This window comes from Anolis carolinensis, chromosome 1 (genome assembly GCF_035594765.1).
Source record: "Anolis carolinensis isolate JA03-04 chromosome 1, rAnoCar3.1.pri, whole genome shotgun sequence".
In the NCBI taxonomy this organism is placed as follows: Eukaryota; Metazoa; Chordata; class Lepidosauria; order Squamata; family Dactyloidae; genus Anolis; species Anolis carolinensis.
This window is the reverse complement of record NC_085841.1, coordinates 3,584,231-3,603,821: the sequence shown is the minus strand read 5'-3', so window position 1 is coordinate 3,603,821 and position 19,591 is coordinate 3,584,231. Positions and strand designations below refer to the sequence as shown.

Here is a 19,591-nt window from a genome sequence, read left to right as displayed (position 1 = left end):
ATTGGTAAGGGCAGAAGTTCACCAATTCATCAGGGTGCTGGTCCGGAGCATGACTGATCGATGGTTTTGAAGAAACCCACCAAGGCGCACCCTGACCCTCTGGCTCTTCATCATGACAAAGCACTCCTGAAATATGGCCATCCAGCCTCTGCTTAAAAACCTACAAAAAAGGAGAGACTTCACTATACTTGGAGGCAGCCTATTTCATTGTTAAACAGCATTTACTGTCAGGAAGTTCTTCCTAATGTTGAGGTGGAATCTCTTTTCCTGCAAATTGAATCTCTTGCTCCATTGTGTCCATGTCTTTAGAGCAGGCCTGCACAACCTGTGGCCCTCTGTTTGTTTGGGACTCTGAGAAATTCTGTTGTATAGAAACACATATTCTTTAGCTGCACATGGGCTCACCAAAGCATTCATCTGGACGCTAACAGTTTCCATTGCGCCGTCCATGGAGGTCCCCCCTCAAAATAAGTAGACACCCTGCGCTTCCTTGACTTGGATCAACAACATCTCAGGATGTGGCAAATTGACTATAGGACTGGGGGACAGCCCCATTTGATTAACGCTGTTGACTTTTCCCACAAGCAATTATTTAAGACATCTGAAATGTCAGCCATGTAATGGTGACCATTAATCTGCCAGCAGAATGGAAAGCGAGGTCGTCAAGGTTTATCGCCCGGCTCCTTAAAATTGTCCCTGTGTTATCGGTTCATGATTCATAAAACACATTAAGAGGGAGAGGTTTACTCTTTGTAAGAAAAATTAACCAGTCCAATCCCCTTCTACCAGGCAGGAAGACACAATCAAAGCCCTCCTGACAGATGGTCCTCCAGCCTTTTAGACATTAGCAACTTCATGGAGAAATAGTATTGTGGAAAGCACAATCAAAACACCTCCATCAGATGGCCATCCAGGCTCTGTTTTAAAGTCTCCAAAGAAGGAGCTTCCACCACAGTCTGAGCCACAGAGCTCCACTGCTGAACAGCTCTTCTTTTGGTTAGAAAGTTCTAATGTTCAGGTGGAACCTCCTTTCCTATCATTTGAACCCATTGCTCCATTGAGTCCTAGTTTCCAGGGCAGGAGAAAACAACCCTGCTCCCTCCTTAGGGCATCCTTTTACATAGGTAGATATGGCTCTCGTGTCTCCTCTCAGCCTTCTCTTCTGGAGGCTAAACATACCCAGCTCTTTAAGACGTTCCTCAGAGGGATTCATGGTCTCCAGACGTTTGATCATTTTGGTTGCCTGTCTCTGGACACCTTCCAGTTTGTCAATATCTCTCTTAAATCGTAGTGCTCAGAATCGGACAGAGCATTCTAGGTGAGGTCTAACCAAAACAGAATACAGAGGCACCATGACTTCCCTCGATCTAGACACTATATAGATTCCTTTTGATGCAGCCCAAAATCCCACTGGCTTTTTAAAGCTGCTGAATCACACTGTTGGTTCATGTTCAACTAAGGCCCCTTCTACACTGTCATATAATCCAGTTTAAAGCAGATAATATGGATTTTATATGGTAGTGTAGAAGGAGCCTAAGACTCCAAGATCTTTTTGACATGAGTTTGGCACATGAATTCCATGTTATGTTTCAGTTCCACCACAGCAGAGTGCCTAGTGCAGTGATGGCCAACCTATGACACGCGTGTCAACACTGACACGCCTAGCCATTTTTGCTGACATGCTGCCGCATGCAGATTGATTGGATGACTATGTATTTTGTGGCCAAATTTGGTGTGATTTGGTCCAGTGGTTTTGTTGTTTACTCCATGGGAATTATACACATTACATTTATATATGTGTGTGTGTGTGTGTCATTCTATTATTATTGTAGTATATTATCATATTATTACTAGTATATTATTATTATATTATTTATTATTCATGACAACATTGAAACTAGAATAGAGAGAAATCAGCGTGGAAACTGCAAGAGGTACCGTAGATTGTTGTACATTGAAATAATGGTAGTAAATAGTTTTTGATTGATTAAATACAGTTATATATTACAATTATATTTTTTGTTATTTAAACTATACATATTGCGAAATTATGGGTGTTTTTTTTTCTCGAAGTGACACACCACCCAAATCATGCTAGGTTTTTTTTTTTGTGGTGAATTTTGACACACCAAGCGCAAAAGGTTGCCCATCATTGGCCTAGTGATACTTAATGATCTGAGCTGTCTGAATCTGCTGCTGTCTGGGAGTTCCAGTGGAGTCTCATTTCTGGGTGGTCATCTGTCTGGAGGGTTTTGATGGGGACTTCCTGCCTGGCAGAAGCGGGTTGAACTGGGTGGGCCCTGGAGTCTCTTCCAACACTAGGATTCAATATATTGACAATACCTGGAGAAAGCAAAAGCCCAAGCGATTCACACACCTACGCAGCATCCATTTATGCGCGCACACAGACACATGTACACACATAAGACCGCATGAGCTCCGAAAGGTAGGCGACGAGGACTATACAAATATTTCCTGGGGTGCTGCCAAGATGCTTATTTATAAAAAGGAGGAGGAGATGGGAGGGAGAAGCATGCATTAAGTTGCCCATAGTGCCGTCGCCTGCAATTTGTTTGCAATTTGGAGCGATTATTCCAGGCATTTAGGGAGCAGTGAATCAAGAGGCAGGAAGCCTTCCTCTTCTTCTTCTGCTGCCCTGTCTTTGCTAATGTACCTGCGAGGCACTTTCAGTATCAAGGACCCTGCTGCTGCCTGTCGGAAATGGCAGGGTGTCTCCAAAAATAAAGGGATATTATTTTAGCCCTATAATTTTGAAATACCTGGAGAGAGGCTTGCTCACACAAAGGGGAGGTTTAAGCCTCCATCCCCAATGCAATGGATTTATTTACTCTTTATTAAAGTACTAGCTGTGCCCGGCCACGCGTTGCTGTGGTGAAGTATGGTGGTATGGGAAATAAAGTATTGAGGAATTGGTGGTAGTTAAGGTAAAGGGTAAAGGTTTTCCCCTGACATTAAGTCCAGTCGTGTCTGACTGGGGGTTGGTGCTCATCTCCATTTCTAAGCAGAAGAGCCGGCGTTGTCCGCAGACTCCTCCAAGGTCATGTGGAATGACTGCATGGAGCGCCGTTACCTTCCCGCTAGAGCAGTACCTATTGATGTAGTCACATTTGCATGTTTTCGAACTTCTGGGTTAGCAGAAGCTGGGAAACAACCAGGCCCAGCTAACACCTCCCAACAAAGGATTCCCTCACGCAGGAAGCAGCCAGGCTTGGAAGCTACAAGACCATTCAATGCTAAACAACTTAAATAATCACACCCAGCTAACACGTCCCAGTAAAGGATTCTTCCAAGTACTAACCAGGCAGACCTTGAAGCTGCATGCCTATTCAATGCTAATCAAGGAGATCCATGGCAACACCTGCTTCAACCAGACAACAGTTCTTTCTACCACACTGCACGTTATTCCACACATATATCAACCCCTTTCTGGCCCACCTTGATTAACACTGAACAGCCTTGCAGCTTCAAAGCCAGACTAAGGAAACCACGAGGCTACTCCATCTCATTCAACCTGGCCTAGCAAGGATACCCTATGTAGAAAACAGCCAGGCTTTGAAGCAGCCAGGCTATTCACTGCAATTCCAATTGGCCACAGCAACACGTGGCAGGGCACAGCTAGTATTTAATAAAACTCTAAAACCAGGACAGCAATAAAGAACAATATTCAGAAGATAGGGGAATTCCAGGCAGGAAACAATCAGGGTCAGCTAACACCTCCCGACAAAGGAATCCCCCAGGCAGCAACAGCCTGGCATAGAAGCTGCAAGACTATTCAATGCTAATCAAGGTAGCTAATTGCAACATCCACACTTGCCTCTAACAGACAAGAGTTTTTTCTCCTACTCTGGACATTATTCCACAGGAATATACCGTATATACTCGAGTATAAGCCGACCCAAATATAAGCCGAGGCACCTAATTTTACCACAAAAAAACTGGGATAATTTATTGACCCGAGTATAAGCCGAGGGTGGGAAACGAAGCAGCTACTGGTAAATTTCAAAATAAAAATAGACACCAATAAAATTACATTAATCAAAGCATCAGTAGGTTAAATAATGTATATATATGGATACAGATATACAGGTACATGGATCTATATGTATATAGGATTTGCAAAGACCTGCAAACATATGAGGGAAAAATTAATGCAGATAGATATAGATACAGATATATAAGTACATAGAGATTGCAAATGCCTATATAAAATGCCTATATATCTGTAGGAGAGTTTAACAAATATTTCAGGGGAAATGCTTTTATAAGATTAATGGATATATATATTTCTTCTTCCTGACTTGCAAGGGCTTCTCTCCCTTTTCAAAACATTCCCTTGGTTTAAAAGCAAGGGAAGCTTTTGAAAACACACTGCTAAGGGAGGGTAAGAGTGAAATATATCATATATTGCAAGCAATGGCCTCCAGACTCCACTGTCCAGTTTGACCTTGACCCCATTATAAGCCGAGGGAGGCTTTTTCAGCTCAAACAAAGGGCTGAAAAACTCGGCTTATCTTCGAGTATATACGGTAAGCCCCGCTTGCCTAATTTTCAGCAGCCTTCACAACCTCTGAGGATGCCTGCCATAGATGTGGGCGAAACGTCAGGAGAGAATGCTTCTAGAACATGACCAGACAGCTGGGAAAACTCACAGCAACCCTGCAAAAACTTTGTTGAGTTCCTCATATTGAAAGGTTAAAATTGCATATTTTTATTAAGGAAAATTACAAAAGATGTTCCTTGACTGAAGGAAATAATAGTATTACCGTCAGCCACAAAAAATGAAGTTTCTGGAATAAAACAACTACTTTCAAAGTAAGTATTGCACAATTAAACAGGAAATAACACTTTCAAACCAGGACATTTTTCGAATTGTTACATTCTGTAATGAGTAAAAGTTTACAGCAAAGGTTTCCAAAGAGAGGAAAGCAAGGTGGTAATCCTAATAGTCGTCACTGTCATCATCACCCTGTTTTTCTCTCTTGAAAGCCTTTGCTACTGTGTTTCCCCGAAAATAAGACAGTGTCTTATATTAATTTTTGCTCCCAAAGATGCGCTAGGTCTTACTTTCAGCGGATGTCTTATTTTTCCATGAAGAAGAATTCACATTTATTGTTGAACAAAAAGAAATGAACATTTATTATATACTGTACAATAGTTGTCATCATAAACCAGCATAACCAGACAAACTGTGAATCCTATCAAGAATTTCTTGTTACTACCAATATTTCCATGTACAACACTCTATGGTACGTACTTTTGCCGATCTTGCATGCTCCAGTGTTCTGTTCGGCAGGCATGCTTCCAAACAAAAACTTTGCTAGATCTTACTTTCGAGGGAGGCCTTATATTTAGCAATTCAGCAAAACCTCTACTCGGTCTTATTTTCTGGGGATGTCTTATTTTAGGGGAAACAGGGTATAAACATTATTTTAAAGCAAATTATTTGGTAATCAATTTTTTCTGCAGAAGGAAAGACCTCAGGGGAGAATTTTGCTGAATTTTCCCCTATTTCCCTTCTAAATAAGGAGCAATCCTCATTGCCCTTTCAAAACATCTAAGACCTTTCCGTAGGCTTGTCAAAGATGGAAGAGAGGACCTACTCCCTGTCTTGAAGTGCCTTCCACCTCCAACTGGGGAGTTTATAAAATGATTAGACTAATAGCCGGCATAAATCAACTGCTCGGAGGAGTTAATGAGGTTTTTAACTCCGCTAGCACTTCAAGACCCACATCAGGCAGTCAAAGGTCCCCTTGCGCAGTTGTCACAGCTCAAGACGAATGAGGCGACCTGCGGGAAGAACGAGGAGGAACCATGAATCACACTCCATGTCAGGACAAAACCGAACTGCAAAACCTAGGAAATGCAAACATGGGGTTCTCCTTCTTTTGCCCTATAGTTGGTCCTTCATATTTGAGGATTTATAGAGTATGCTCTCTACAGGTCCTTCAGTGTGACTTGGTGGCCTACTTCTGCCAGATGTTGCAACAGAGGAGCAAGAAGAGGTTCCTACAGAGTACACTTCTCCTGACATGAAAAAAGAAAGTCCTCCAGAAGATATCTGGGGTCAACATGTAATAGTTGTCCATAGAATTGCATTGGAGGACCAAGAGATGCTCACGCAATCTGTAGATCCTTCAGGGGGATTCTAGATACTAATTTTCATTTATTATTTCACTTTTCATTTTAGGAATTAATTCAATTGATTGATTTGTTGTTATCTATTGTTATGTATTTATTTGTACATAACAACACAGAACACATGCATATTAGGTTCAAGTGTCTGGAATTCGTCTCTGAATATCGGGGTCTTCCCAAGTGTTGCACCTCAGGCTAGCTTCACCTTGCTCAATATACCAGACTGCACCTAGGCTGAAGTCTTTTGTAGTTTATTAGAAAATAAAAGATAAAAAGTTATTTAAAAGCAAAAGTAAAGTTCCAAAAGATCGTTCCAAAACAAAGCCTTAAACAATGATCCAAGAAATCACAAGGAATAAAACAAAGTCCCAATAAAGCATGACAAAGTCCCAATAACATGAACACAAAGACTGCAGGATAATCTAGGAAATGAGAGCTTGCTTCTTGGTTAAACGAAAGTTGCTTTGACAAAGGTTTGTCTCCAAACACACTGCTTTAATACCCTTTGCCAAGCATGAAAGCATTTCTTTGGCCTCTGACCTCCTTCTTATTTGCTATCCTTGCACTCCTTCGAACCCTGAATTCCAAATGGTCAGCTCGATCTAAAGATTCCGTTTCATCAAAGTCAGTCAGCTCGTTAGCGTCAGCCTGCTTGCTATCAGACTGAGAACTGTCCTCCTTTTCTGAGTCAATTTGCACCTGGCTAGTTTCAGTATCATCAACATCATTCCTGGCTGTGGGAAAAACTCTCTGTTCCTCATCTTCTACAACAGGGACATTCTGAACCTGATTTTGAACCTGAATCCCATAATCCCCATCAGAGTCAATCTGAGGAGTCTGAGGTTCTAGCTGAGTCACAACACCAAGGTCCTAGGATAGTAGCAGTATTTTCATAGAATGCGTGAAGTTCCAAGAAGTATTGCATTCTGCAGCCTGTGTCCAAATTAAGGCTTTTCCAATGCTTTTCAAGGTTTCTTGGAATGAATGCCTCCAAGTGCACCAACCACGATTGGCCTGTAAAGCCTCTGAGGATGAGGACAGGGATTTTCTGGTTGAGCCTGGTGTTTCTGTGGGGGGAAGCGAAAGTGTTTTTCGAGACAATGGGAATGTTTTGGGTAGATCTGTTGTTGGGGAAACAGGCAGTAATTCTCATGAGAATCGGTCAGGGATTGTCTCTGAAAGGAATGTGGAGAAGACAGGAGAGTTACAGATAACCCAGCGTTTACAGCTCAGAAGGGATAGTGTGAAACAGAGACAAATTTGTTGTTTCCATCCAGAGGCTGAAAGATAAACAAAGGGATCCCAGGTGTGAGAAAGTCTAATGTCATGGGCAAGAAGAAGGATTCTCAAGGAAATTGAGTCAGTGTTCGGTGGGGAGATCACAGCGTTGAATTTTCATGTGTCAAGCTGCCTATCTTGGGAACTCCGAGTTAGGAGTTCTGTTCTTGGGACTGTATCTTGTTTACTTGTCTAAGTCCCATGCTTCCTGTTTGGATTAGAAATCTTGCTTCAACTTTCAAACCTTTGGGATTGTATCCCAGAGCTACACCTCTCTGACCAAAAGATACCACACCAACTGAATATATCAGCAAGCAGTTTATTGAAGAATATATATAAAAGCCAAAGGATTAAAAGGTAAAGTCCAAAAGGTTTCTTCAAAACATCAACAATAGTCCACCACTTCCAAGGTACAGGAATAAATCACAAGGCTGAACAACCCAAAAACACAAGGCAGAGCAAATCGCAAAAGATAAGGCTTAAACTTGGTAAACTGGAACCAGGAAGGAACACGCGTGAATTCAAAGAGCAAAACTTGGCATGACAAGAACCATGAATCAAAATCCATATAGGAAACTTAGAGCTTGAACAGGCATGACTGACTTGAAGCATCAATGTTGACCCCAATGAAGTAACAGGCTTTTCCCTTTGCCTTAATAAACCTTCTTCTCTGAGAAAAACACATTTTGTTTCACTTTCTCAGCAGATAATGTATCCGCTCTTTTTTCTCAAAGACGAACTGAGCAATGAAGGAGCTGGGAACTCTCTCTCTGTTTACAAAAGTCTCACCTCCTATCTGCCAGCTTATTGCCCTCTGCATCTGTATTTGAAGAATCTTCCTCAGAAAAGTGGCCTCTTTCAGGAATTTAGTCTCTGTTCTGCAGAAGCCTCTGGCTCTAAGGCAAGCCTGTCAATACCATCATTCCCATTGCAATCAGATACAGTCCCAGAATCAGACATAAGCCCAGAAAGCTCATTGACATCAGGAACTAACATAGGTAACACAGGCTGAACTACAACACTCAGAAGGGGTGGCTGGGGATGTTCAGCTTGGAAAATGAAGGCTAAGAAGGGATAAGATAGCCATGTTTAAGTATCTGAAAGGATGTCCCATTGAGTAGAAGGGGGAAAACTTGATGTCTGCTGCTCCAGAGACTGGAACACAATGGAGCAATGGATTCAAATTGCAGGAAAGAAGATTCCAACTAAACATTGGGAAGAACGTCCTGATGACAACAGCTGTTCAACCATGGAATATGTCGCCTGGCAGTCTGATGGAGTCTCCTTCTCTGGAGGTTTTTAAGCAGAGGCGATTCTATTGGCCAGAAGCCCAAGACACCATTGATATCAAGAAAGGAAAACAGGATCATACAAAAAGAAAACATATATGAATGGTCCTGAAATTGATCCCTTGCTTGAGATGCAGACCTACTAACACTTTCAGCTGGAGAGTTCACCACAACCCCAGAAATGCAGCCATGGCATCTGAAATGGAACAACAACACTATGGAGTTGTAGTGTGCATTTGAGGCCACCTCCTGCAGAGGGAGAGAAGGTTTTTAAAAAATAAACTTTGAAAGCGACGGGACGGAAGTACTTTTCCTCGCCGAGGAGCAATTATCGAAGCTGCCGCTTTCCCGATGGCACATCCGTCAAGCTGCGCATCAAGCAGCAAAGTCCCCGATATGGCTATTGATCCGCTTGACAATTCTATAGAGAGAGATTACCCAGGTGCTCTATCTTTAGATTCTCATTATCTCCGAGAGATACGATAGAGCAAATGAAGCCTTAAACAAGACAAAAGAGCATCCGAGCCATCGGTTCTATTATTAGAAGATTGATAATCAGCCCAATCTGCCACAGCTGAAGACCCCAGAAGCGGCAGAGGCTTCTCCAAGTGGCTCAAAGAGAAGGACCCAATTGAAGGCCCATCTTCACACGGGGCCCTGCGAGATTGAAAATGACGGTATTGCTCCTCCCTCTATTTTCGGGTACAGAGGCCTCTCCCAATCCCAGTCCTTGAACCAAAAGTAATCCCAGTTTCTTTGTATTTCAACAAAGTGACCGGTGGACAGCCATAAAGAGGCTTCCATCCAGGGCCTTTCAGGGCTATTCAACATCAACATCAACTTGGACAATGGGTTGCTGTGAGTTTTTCAAGCTGTATGGCCATGTTCCAGTAGCATTCTCTCCTGACATTTTGCCTGGATCTGTGACTAATGGCATCTTCAGAGGTTTTGTTGGAAGTGAAACAAGTGGAGTGTATATATACCCGTGGAGTAATCTCCAGGGTGGGAGAAAGAATTCTTGTCTGTTTAAAGCAAGTGTGTGTTGGAAAAATGTCATCCTGTACTGCTTAAGTCTCTATGGTTAGATAGGAAGCCTAGAAAAAGAGTTAGGGACACCTTCCCCAGTTCCATGCATGCTTTGATTAGGCTTTACTATTGTTTCCTCCCTCTTGTCCTGTTTAGGTCAACCCCACTCTTTGATGCTTTAGAAATGTGATCTCTCCTAGGGCTTTGACGTAACTTCTCCAATTTGGCTTTTGGAATGTTTATGGCCCTAGAGAAGAACAGACCCACGAGGCTTGGTCACCATTCGTTCTTCCTGCTTTGTTCCAGAGAGAGGACGCACTCTGTCCGTTCCTACTATCCAAGATGTAGCTATCTAAAGCTTTGTTATTTTGATCCCTCTATGTGTATTAGATCAGATCAGATTAGCTAATTAGCTCCAAACCCTTTCTATCAACCAATGGATTTCTTTTTGCCTCAATAAATGCTTTTAAACTTTAAAGCTAACTTTGCATTCTTTTGCCTTCCTGAAGACACAGAGGCCTTCCAAAACTCACACTGCGCAAGTCTCACTGCTGCATTCTTCTCTGCTATTTTAATGGGAATTTACCTCATAAAGATGGTGATTAGAGCTTAATGGCTCTTCAATTCCCAACAGTGTGAATGTTGCAATAAGCAAGCTTGATTAGCATTGAGTAGCCATGAAGCTGCAAAGTCAATCAGTGAGGGTATCTGCATAGAGGTGGCCTGGCCTTTGTTGCCTGGAGGCATTCTCAGATTGAGAGGTGTTAACTGGCACTTGATTGTTTGCTGTCCAGAGATCCCCTATTTCCAAGTGATACTTTCACCATTTGGAGCCATGAAGAAGAACTAAGCAAGTTCCTGGACCACATCAACAACATCCACCCACACATCCAATTTACCAGGGAAAAAGGAAACAAAGGAAAACTACAATGTCTAGGTGCCCTAGTTATCTGCAAAACATAAAGTGGCTGAAAGATCCTGCCTACTGCATTTTAGTTTCCTTGTGGAGAGAAAAAGTGGGGTATAAATATAATAATAATAATAATAATAATAATAATAATAATAATAACAACAACAACAACAACAACAACAACAACAACAACAACAACACAGTCCTAGACACTTGGGAAGTGTTCGACTTGTGATTTTGTGAAACGAAATCCAGCATATTTATCTTGTTTGCTGTGTCATACAATAATAATAATGAATAAAAAATAATAATAACCAATGCTTGGGAAGTGTTCGACTTGTGATTCTATGATACGAAACCCAGCATATACATCTCATTTGCTGTGTCATATTCTGTCTTTGTGTCAATAATAATAATAATAATAATAATAATAATAATAATAATAATATACCGTAATAATAATAATAATAATTCAAAGAACTGAATTAAGGACCATACCTGTTCCCTTTCTCTATGTTTACTGTGTTTCCCTTTTGTTGTTGCTACTGTACCAAAATCTATTGTTATTACAAATATTTGTTAAACATATTTCAGCGTGCCATTTGATTCTTAAAATTCACCCTGAAAAATTTGGCAGACTAGTCTAGGAAAAACTATTTTCTCCTTGGAGCTCCAAAATTGACTATATCTTAGAACTGAAAATAACAATTCCCTCCATAATCGAAGCTTCAAGATTGGGCTGCGAGTTTAGAATTTATGGCATCTTACAATCAATGAAATGCAGATAATAATAATAACAACACTATGTAACAAAATTTTCATTTTTTTCTGTTCTTGGTTTGAAAGTGTTATTTCTTGTTTAATTGTGCGGTACTTACTTTGGAAGTAGATGTTCTACTCCAGAAACTTCGTTTTTGTGCCTGCCACAAACTAGGTTGAATAGATTGAGACTCTATGATGAGATACAGTATTCTTTGGAAAATAGAGCAAAATGTGCTGCAGGATGTCCCTCCAGCAAATAAAGTTTTTGCAGTTCGATAAACCTTTTCAATGTTTTAATGATAGAACCAATAAGGAAATTACACTGAAAAACCAGAAATAAAAATTGTGTTACACAGTGCAATTGCTTCTTGTAAGAGACCGAGGATGCAACAACAGTAAAGAAACAAAGGAAAGTCATTCTTGGAGTTTCTCTTACCACAAACTGGTCGATGTCCCTTTCCAGTCCCATGTTGGGCAGATCCGGCATCATGTGGGCCACCACTTTGAACCCGGCGTCTTTGGCTAAGTGGAAGGATTCGCACACGGCCTTCACCGTGTGGCCCCTGGGGGAAAAGACAGAATGGTTCACAAATCCACATGTAGACAACAACCCTGTGCACAAACATCCCATCTTTGTGTTGGAACAGAAGTGGGCAATTCAAAGGAGGCATAGAGAGGAAATTTTCAGCCTGGTATCAGTGCCTCTTGCACGAGGTGCGGAAAATAATGTTGCATCATTTCTGGCTGCCATGTCATCAAATTTTCCAAAACAACTTTCGATTTACTTTGCAAACGATTTAGACATAGAATCCTGCACTGACAAGTTTTGGACCAGTTGGTGCATGCGGTCCCCTCCCTCTACAACTTTGGATGCTTCTACACTGTAGGACTAATGCAGTTTGATACCACTTGAGCTGCCACAGCTCAATGCTCTGCAATCCTGGAGGCTGTACTTTGATAAAGTCTTTAGCCTTTTCTACTAGAGTGCTGGTGACCCAACATACCACTACTGTACTCTCATGATTCCATAACATTATATCTATTGTGTCAAACTGCATTACAGTAGAGTCTTGCTTATCCAACATTCTGGATTATCCAACGCAGTCTGCCTTTTAGTCGACAATGGTTTTGTAGTACATGTTTTCAATACATTGCAAATGTTTTGGTGCTAAATTCGTAAATATAGGTAAAGGTAAAGGTTCTCCCCAGTCCAGTCATGTCTGACTCTGGGGGTTGATGCTCATCTCCATTTCTAAGCCAAAGAGCCGGCGTTGTCCGTAGACACCTCCAAGGTCATGTGGCTGGCATGACTGCATGGAGAGCCACCGGAGCGGTACCTATTAATCTACTCACATTTGCATGTTTTTGAACTGCTAGGTTGGCAGAAGCTGGAGCTAACAGGGGGTGCTCACTCCGCTCCCGGGATTTGAACCTGGGACCTTTCGGTCTGCAGGTTCTGCAGCTAAGCACTTTAACGTACTTTGCCACTTCGTAAATATAGTAAGTGCTTAATTTGTAAAATCATAACATAATTTGACATTTAATAGGCTTTTCCTTAATCCCTCCTTATTATCCAAAATTTTCGCTTATCCAACGTTCTGCCGGCCGGTTTATGTTGGATAAAGACTCTATTGTCTATCTAATGGCTTGGGCTGATTCAGGAGGGTGGTCTCCTTCTCTGGAAGTTTTTCAGCAGCGGCTGCATGGCCATCTGCAGGGAGGGTTTTCATTGTGCCTTCCTGCCTGATAGAATGCGGTTAGTTTACCTGAAAAACCACTTAGTTCCATTTATTTATTTATTTATTTATTTATTTATTTACAGTATTTATATTCCACCCTTCTCACCCCGAAGGGGACTCAGGGCGGATCACATTATAACACACATAGGGCAAACATTCAATGCCCATAAACACATCAAACAGAGACTGAGAGACACACACGCAGAGGCAAGTTAACGTTCTTCTGAGGGGATGTTCGATTCTGGCCACAGGGGGGAGCAGCTGCTTCATCATCCACACTGACGGCACTTCCTCATTCCAGGTCGTAAATTAGTTAAACTTGCCTCCCCACTTTATAAGTGGTACCTTATCTCCTACTTGATAGATGCAACTATCTTTCGGGTTGCTAGGTCAGCAACGAGCAGGGGCTATTTTTTATTTTTAATTGACGGGTGCTCACCCCGCCACGGGCTGGCCTCGAACTCATGACCTCATGGTCAGAGTGATTTAAGGCAGCTGCTCAACAGCTGCGCCACAGCCTGGCCCTACATCCTATTTTCAATTCCCACCAACCTCTTAATGTTATATAACTTTTTTAATGGTTCACTGTAAGATATTGCAAAGAGGCTGTTTCATAACAATACATAGAATAAGCAAATGAAATGGGGCACAAGCTTTGACACAAACTGAGAAAATGTTATTAAATTATATACCCAGTATATTCCAATAAGGAATGAATATATATTATATAGAGAGAGGTGGTACATGGAGACTTATGCTCTATGATCCTACGAAGATGCTTTTATAACTAATACAAGGGGGATCTAAAACTATTGAGTAACAGAATCTCTTAATATAGTTAATAACTAGAAATCCATATAGTAATAATGAAGTTGTTATCTGCTTGTTCCTGTTCTTTGCCATCTTGGTTCTCACTTTGAGAAAAAGAGAGGTATACATTCTACAAATATTGTATTTCTTCAGTTCTAAAATATCATTTCTCCTCATGTAAGCATCTCTAAAGATGGGGTGCATCTTAGAATCATGGGTGCTTTTTATAAATGGATTTAAGAACTTTATGTATACTGTTTTTATGGATTAATGCCTAAATGTTTTAAATGTGCTATGTTTTATTTTATTGTGTTGTGTTGTTGGCATTGAATTTTGCCTGATTTTGTCCCCTTGAGTCCCCTCGGGTGAGAAAGGCGGGGTAGAAATGCTGTAAATGAATAAATAAATAATATATAAACTAGCTTTGATACCCAGCGATATCCAAGTAAGGTTTTTTTGTAATGATAAATATAAGAAGAAGCAATTGTTCGTTTTTGGATTTCATGAATGAGCCCACTAGAAAAAGGACAAAAATGTGGGTGAACTACAACTCCCAACAGCCCGAGTCATTCCCCCCAACCTTTCCAGTATTCAAAGTTGGTCATGTTGGGTATGTTATGGTTGAGCCTTCGGGCTCCGGTAATGAAAGAAGGGGTCGTAAGACTCCTCGAGAGTCAGACACTCTCGAGGAGCGTGAAAGGAAACGGCTCCGGGATTTGTTTGCAGAGCCGACAGATGAGGACCCATTTGAGGGTTTTTCTCAGGGTTTGGAGGAAGAGGTGGCCAGCTCGGAGGAGGATGATATGGAATGGACTCGTGTGAGGGAGGATTTGGGTGTTGGGGAAACAGGCAATGAAAGCATGGGAGGTGATTGGCGGGTTGCAGGATCAGACCCATGGACTGGTTGGAGGGATGGAGCGGGATCCACAGCTGGGGATGCTGTGGGGCGTAGTCGAAGGTGCTTAAGCTCTGATGAGGATGATGATGTTGGGGCGTCTGGAATTGGGATGGCAGCTGACAGCGATGATGAGCTTGAACTGTGATAAAATGGGGTTTGGGACCAATGTCTAATTGCGTTGGGCAAGGTAATCTGGACGGACGCTTGGGCTCTTGCTGGGGAATTTCCTGAAGACGGGTGTGTTTCATTACTGGATACGTAAGTTTACCAAGGACGGGGCATTGACGGCGGGAGGAACTGTGTGGGGTTTTTCTCTGTGCAACTTGTGTTTAATCTTGATAGCTTGAACCTCCGTCGTCTTTTTGACGGGCAATATCTACTTTCACTGGATTGACGCTGGACTGACTGACTACGATTCCGGATTAACCCTTCTGCTGGCTATCGGTGTGACCTTTGGATTCCTTGACGACTACGCTTGGCTTTTGATCTTCTGGACCGGATTGGGACCCTGCTGACTGCCGTTACCCTAAACCTGAATCTTGACTACAACCACGCTCTCGTTCGCTGCAGGAAGGAGTAAACAAGCCTGGTTTACTCCCCTGCTGTTCCTGAGTAGCAGAGAGGAATCTGCCGCCAGTCTTTTGTTTACATTCCAACTCCTGTTGATTCTCTTTTGTTTGCATTGTTTGCCAAGCTGAAGTAAGCTCTTTGATTTAATCCGGATTATACTCCTGTTCAACCCGGTTTTTCCCTTTGAACTGTTTAAGCTCAAACTGAGCTGCTTTTTGGTTATTTAGCACACTGAAGTCAAGTGTTTGCCCTGTTCTTTGTTCCTTACGGGCGTTTTAGTTCTGTAACCTCAATAAACTGAGTTTTGTTTTACTTGCTGGCGTTCTGTCTATGACAGTGTATGTGTGCCAAATTTCATTCAGATCCATCATTATTTTGGTTCACAGTGCCCTTTGGAAGTGGGTAAACTATAACTCCCAACATCCAGGGTCTAATCTCTCAAAAATCTGTATTTAAAGGTGGCCCGGATGGGAAGGTCTGTGTGCCACGTTAGGTCCAGATCCATCGTCAGTGTCATGTATCATGTTCCACAGTTGATGGTGGTTGGTGGTGTCAAGCCTATCTGTTGATGATGAAAGGGGTTAATGTAAGTCTTAGTTCTGAAGGGCAGAGTAATCCGTAAATAAGAATTAGCAGATGAAAGCAATTAAGGGTAGAGGCATGCAAGAGATAGGTTGCAGCTGGGTTTTACTGGATATAAGGAGCTAGCCTGGAGACTGATCTTTGGGTCAAAAGTATTTGTCTTATTTGGCTGTGGATGCTACTGATTTTCACTCCAAGTTTGTGGATTCTCAGTATCCTGACCTGTCTCTTGAACTCTTTGAACCTTGGAACCTTGAATCTCTGGACTGGCTATTGACTATGGCAAGGGTCCCCAAACTAAGGCCCGGGGGCCGGATGCAGCCCTCCAAGGCCATTTACCTGGCCCCCGCCCTCAGTTTTAGACTTCGGCTCCCCCAAAGTCTGAAATGACTTGAAGGCACACAACAACAACAGTCCTACTTAACTTGACTATCTCATTGGCCAGAAGCAGGCGCACACTTCCAATTGAAATCCTGACAGGTTTATAGTATGTTGGTTAAAATTGTTTTTACTTTTAAGTATTATATTGTTCTTTTATTTACTAATATTGTGCTATGGTAATAATATAATATATTGTGTATGCATATAATATTGATAATATTATAATGTAATACAATATAATATTTATTTATTTATTTGTTACCCCGCCCTTCTCACTCAATAGGAAACTCAGGGCAGCTAATAATAATAATAATAATAATAATAATAATAATAATAATAATAATAATAATACAATATAATAATTTTGTATAATATAATAATATTAATTATATATTATATATTAAATGTAATATTACTAATAATTTTACGGTATAGTGGTATAGTACAATATAGTAATATATGCTGCTAATATTGTGCTATGCTAATAATATAATATATTGTATGTACATACAACTTGTAAGCCGCTCTAAGTCCCCTTCGGGGTGAGAGAGGGTGGGGTATAAACGTAGCAAATAAATAAATAAATGATTGTTGGGGGTTTTTTTTTCTTCTGCACTACAAATAAGACATGTGCGGTGTGCATAGGAATTTGTTCATTTTTTTTTCAAATGATAATTCGGCCCCTCAACAATCTTGAGGTACCATGAACCGGCACCCCACTTAAAATGTTTGGGGACCCCTGGACTATGGTATAGACCAGGGGTCCTCAAACTTTTAAAGCAGAGGGCCGGTCCACAATCCTTCAGACTGTTGAGGGGCCGAATTATCATTTGGGGGGAAAAACCGAACCAATTCCTATGCACACTGCACATATCTTATATGTAGTGCAAAACAACAATAATAACAATGAAAGAACAATACAATATTTAAAAATGAAAATAATTTTAACTAACATAAACCTATCAGGATTTCAATAGGAAGTGTGGGCCTGCTTCTGGCCAATGAGATAGTCAGGTTAATTAGGATTGTTGTTGTTGTTGTGTGTCTTCAAGTCATTTCAGACTTTGGGCGAGCCTAAGTCCAAAATTAATTATTTATTCATTTACTACATTTATTTACTACATTTATATCCCGCCCTTCTCACCCCGAAAGGAACTCAGAGCAGCTGTATGTACATACATTATATTATATTATTAGCATAGCACAATATTGGCATTATACTATATTGAACTATACCACTATACTGTAATATTATATGTAATATATAACATATAATTAATATTATTATATGATATTGTTAGTATTGTATTGTATAAAATGATAATATTATTATCAGTATTATATGTATATACAATATATTATATTATTAAAACGGATATAAAAATATTATATTATAAATGAGGGCGAGGGCCAGGTAAATTACCTTGGAGGGCCGCATCCGGCCCCCGGGCCTTAGTTTGGGGACTCCTGTTATAGACTCTTGATCCTTTGACTTTAATATTTGAACTCTTGGCGTTTGACTACTGGACTGGACCTTTTTGGACTGTGGTGTTTTCTTGAGCCTGCATTGGTGTTTGCTATCAGTCTTTGTTTTATATTCTGTGGCTGAGTGCTATATTTATGTTTTACATTTGGATTATGAAAATAGCCAGACGCTAAGTGCTGCTTTAATTAAAGCGTTTGACACTAGCTGGGTATTTGTTTTGTTCAGCTCTGCCTGCGTACTGGCAGAGCCCTGGCATTGTGATGGTCAGCTGGGTTCGCAGTGCTCTCTGGATGTGGGTGAACTATAACTCCCAACATCCAAGGTCAAATCTCTCCAAACCCTGTGAGCATTTAAGTTGGTCCTGTGGGGTTTGTGTGCCAAGTTTGGCACCCAAATCTTTCTGGTATATTCTATTGGTCATGTATGATCTGTGTGCCAAGTTTGGTCATGATTCATCATTGGTGGGCATCTCTGGAAGGGAGAGCCATCTTGGAAATCACCCACAAACAAACACATATATACGTACACATACATACAAACATTTTCACTCTAGATAGATAGAGAGGCTGATATATGGATGGATAATAGATAAAGCTTTTTGTTCTGTTGGTAGTATTGAAATTAGTTTGTCTTACTACTGACGGCATCCTAGAATTGAAGAAATATGGTAAATCTCTCTATATAAAAATGTACTGTACGTTTGTAGGACTGAGTAAACAATAAAACCACTGGGCCAAATCACACCAAATTTGGCCACAAAGCACTAACACATCCAAGGTATGTCCTTCACTCAACCCCCTCCCCCCCCCCCCCAAAAAAATCAGATTGGCCTAGGTATAACACAGCCAGGCACTGAAGCTGCAAGGCTATTCAGTGCAATTTAACCAGACCAAGAAAGGATTAACCTTGGTAAAAGGCGGCCAGGCTTTGAAGCAGCAATACTACTCTGTACTATTGAAGCTGACCAACCAAAGATTCCCCGAGGTAGCAAGCAGTCAGGCTTTGAAGCAGCGAGGCTATTCATTGCAATTCTAGCAGCACAAAAAACCATTCCCCTAGAACGCAAGTTCCCAGCCTTCCTAGCAGCAAGCCTATTCCATTGTATTCTAGCTCACCAAACAAGGATTCCCATAAGAAGAAAACGGCCAGGCTTTGAGGCTGCAGTGCTATTCACTGCTATTCCACCTGGCCAACAAAGGATTCCCATAAGCCACAGCAATGTGTCGCCGGACACAGCTAGTATATTATAAATTAACTAGCTGTGCCCAGTCACGCATTGCTGTGGCGAAGTATGGTGGTATGGGAAATAAAGTACTGAGGAATTGGTGGTAGTTAAGGTAAAGGGTAAAGGTTTTACCTTACATTAAGTCCATTGTAAATGGGTTATATAGCTGTGTGAAAGGACCTTGAGTCTACACTGCCATATAATCCAGTTAAAATCAGATAATCTGTATTTTATAGGCAGTGTGGAAGAGGCCTAAGTGAGGCCTAACTCTGCTGTCCCCTGTGCTGAGTGGGTTGCTAGGAGACCAAGTGGGCAGGGCTTAGCCTTCTAACTGGCAGCAATTGGATAAAAACAATTATTCCTCTCCCTCTAATTAGGACTTTATTTTTCTTTTCTTTTTGTTGTATGAACGTAGAGGCGTGGATGAGGGGTTGTGCTGCCAAGTTTAGTGTTTCTGGGATGTGTAGTTTTGTTGTTTT

General features: G+C 41.3%; 1 protein-coding gene across 1 annotated transcript in view; it reads right to left on the bottom strand.

The window, feature by feature from the left end:
* elp3 (elongator acetyltransferase complex subunit 3) overlaps positions 1-19,591 on the bottom strand; it is a 153,036-nt gene that overhangs the window by 77,131 nt on the left and 56,314 nt on the right. Inside the window, exon 9 of the mRNA XM_003227805.4 lies at positions 11,858-11,984. Coding sequence (XP_003227853.1) covers positions 11,858-11,984 — 127 coding nt within the window. The remainder of the gene's footprint in view (positions 1-11,857; positions 11,985-19,591) is intronic.